Here is a 2936-nt window from a genome sequence, read left to right on the forward strand (position 1 = left end):
TACTCGGGAGGCTGAGGCAGGAGAATGGCGTAAACCCGGGAGGCACAGCTTGCAGTGAGCTGAGATCTGGCCACTGCACTCCAGCCTGGGTGACAGAGCAAGACTCCGTCTCAAAGAAAATTTTTTTTTTTTTTTCTGAGACGGAGTCTTGCTCTGTCGCCCAGGCTGGAGTGCAGGGGAGCAATCTTGGCTCACTGCAAACTCCACTTCCCAGGTTCACGCCATTCTCCTGCCTCAGCCTTCCAAGTGGCTGGGACTACAGGCGCCCGCCACCACGCCTGGCTAATTTTTTGTATTTTTTTTTTAAGTAGAGACGGGGTTTCACCATGTTAGCCAGGATGGTCTCGATCTCTTGACCTCGTAATCCGCCCACCTCGGCCTCCCAAAGTGCTGGGATAACATAAAGAATTCTAATTTGCTCTAAATTAGTTCCTATTACAACCTAAATGTACTGATAAAATCATGGCCCTGAACCAAAAACAGATGGATATTATCAGATCAAAGGACTGAGTTACACTTCCACGAATAAGGGTAATCTAGGTTATTCATTTTTCCTCGAAAGAATAAAAATAATCACCTGCCTAGGACTTCCTGATTTGGGGTGGCCTCACTCTAACAGACTCTACAGATATAAGACATGAAATGTGTTTGTTTATATTACCTGTACCAAGGGCTTCATCGCTTACCAACCTTATCACTGAGGCTCCGTTTTTCTCTTCGATCATTTTCATCAACCTCCATGTTTTCAATTCCTGAATCCACATCCACCTGGGACATGCTTAAAGTACAAAAGACAAATAAGCCTTTTACCTTTTATAAACCTGCACAATGTCACTGTAGCTGCTCCGTGAGAAAAAGTTTTAAAGTATCAGTTAAATCAATCAGGAAAGCAAAATGATAATGGTTCAACTTCTTATTAATTTTTAAGAGTTCTTCATAAATTAGGATCTAAATAATTTGTCTCTCATATATGTTGGAAATATTTTTCCTAAGTTGTCATTTTCTTGAGTTCACTTTTTAAAAGTATATCATTGGCCGAGTGCCGTGGTTCACGCCTGTAATCCCAACACTTTGGGAGGCCAAGGCAAGTGGATCACCTGAGGTCGGGAGTTCAAGATCAGCCTGACCAACATAGAGAAACCCCGTCTCTACTAAAAATACAAAATTAGCCGGACATGGTGGCACATGCCTCTAATCCCAGCTCCACGGGAGGCTGAGGCAGGAGAATCACTTGAATCCGGGACACACAGGTTGCGGTGAGCCGAGATCGCACCATTGCACTCCAGCCTGGGTAACAAGAGCGAAACTCCATCTCAAATAAATAAACAAACAAATAAATAAAAGCATATCATTAAAGTGGGTTATCTATATATAGTATTTTAAAATGACATGAAATTCAACCAGGTCAGGTGTATCAGCATGCACCTATGGTCCGAGCTACCTAGGAGGCTGAAGCTGGACAATCACTTTAGCCCAGAAGTTTGAGGCTGTATGCACTATTACTGCACCTATGAATAACCACTATATCCCAGCGTGGGCAGCATAGCAAGACTCTGTCTCTGAAAAGAATTTAAAATTTTTAAAAATTTAATTCAGAAAATAAAAAATTCAACTGAAGTCTTATTACAAAAACTGGTTAAGTACATATTATTTCCCTCTGATTAAACAATTGCCCTAGCACCATTTATTGCAAAGATCATCCTTTTTACATTAATATGAAATCTCCTATGTCACATGTCCAATTTTCATTAACGAGTGGGTCTATTTCTGGAGATTCATTACTGTTCTGTTAGACAACTGTCTGTCCCTGGTCAATACCACTTTGTCTTAATCACTAAAACTTCAGTAGTCTTGATATCTGCTAGATCAATGTCTCCACCTTATTCTTCTACTTTAAGAGGCCTTAGTGATCCCTGGCTCTTTCCTCTTCTACACATACTTAGGAATCAGCCTGAGGAATTCCTTAAAAACCCTCCTGGGATTTTGACCAAAATTTTTTTCACTCGTAGAGATCAAATTGGGGAGAAGTAATATAATTATGTTACTGAGTTTTTATTACTTTCCAAGTATTAAGATCTTCTTTAAGGTCTATCAACAAACTTTAATAATTTTCTCTATAAAAATTTTATACTTCTTTTGCTAAATTTATTCCTAGGTACCATATGTTAATACTTTTTAATGAAATTGTGAATGGTACCTTTTTAAAAATTAAGTTTTCTAACTTTTTGTTGTTGGCAGACAGGAATGTAACAGATTTTAAATACACACTTCTTATAAGCAACTTGTTTATTTATACATAGAAAGTTTACATGCAAATAATTTTTTTTTTTTTTTTTTTTTGACAGAGTCTTGCTCTGTCACCCAGGCTATAGTACAGAGGTGCAATCTCGGCTCACTGCAACCTTTGCCTCCCAGGTTTAAGCTATTCTCCTGTCTTAGCCTCCAGAATAACTGGGATTACAGGCACGCGCCACCACGCCCAGCTAATTTTTTGTATATTTAGTGGAGACAGGGTTTTACCATGTTGGCTAGGCTGGTCTCGAACTCCTGACCTCAAGTGATCTGCCCGCCTCGGCCTCCCAAAGTGCTGGGATTACAGGCGTGAGCCACTGTGCCCAGCCAACATGTAAATAATCTATCTACAAATTATCACTGTTGTTTCTTCCATTCCAATCCTTACTTGTTTCACTGCACTGCTGAATACAAGAAGAAATAGCAGCCAGGCGCGGAGGCTCACGCCTGTAATCCCAGCACTTTGGGAGGCCGAGGTGGGCGGATCACAAGGTCAGGAGATCAAGACCATCCTGGTTAACATGGTGAAACCCCGTCTCTACTAAAAATACAAAAAAAATTAGCCGGGCGTGGTGGTGGACGCCTATAGTCCCAGCTACTCAGGAGGCTGAGGCAGGAGAATGGCTTGAACCCAGGAGGTGGAG

The 2936-nt window shown here is 41.0% G+C and overlaps 1 protein-coding gene across 3 annotated transcripts in view; it reads right to left on the reverse strand.

Annotated features, from left to right (window-relative positions):
* The window catches only part of UBE4B (ubiquitination factor E4B), a 180090-nt gene that overhangs the window by 86966 nt on the left and 90188 nt on the right, over positions 1 to 2936 (reverse strand). For all 3 annotated transcript variants that reach the window (XM_011996626.1, XM_011996625.1, XM_011996624.1), the window contains exon 4: positions 691 to 778. In XM_011996626.1, coding sequence (XP_011852016.1) covers positions 691 to 778 — 88 coding nt within the window. The remainder of the gene's footprint in view (positions 1 to 690; positions 779 to 2936) is intronic.

Source organism: Mandrillus leucophaeus, unplaced genomic scaffold (genome assembly GCF_000951045.1).
Source record: "Mandrillus leucophaeus isolate KB7577 unplaced genomic scaffold, Mleu.le_1.0 Scaffold52, whole genome shotgun sequence".
In the NCBI taxonomy this organism is placed as follows: domain Eukaryota; kingdom Metazoa; phylum Chordata; class Mammalia; order Primates; family Cercopithecidae; genus Mandrillus; species Mandrillus leucophaeus.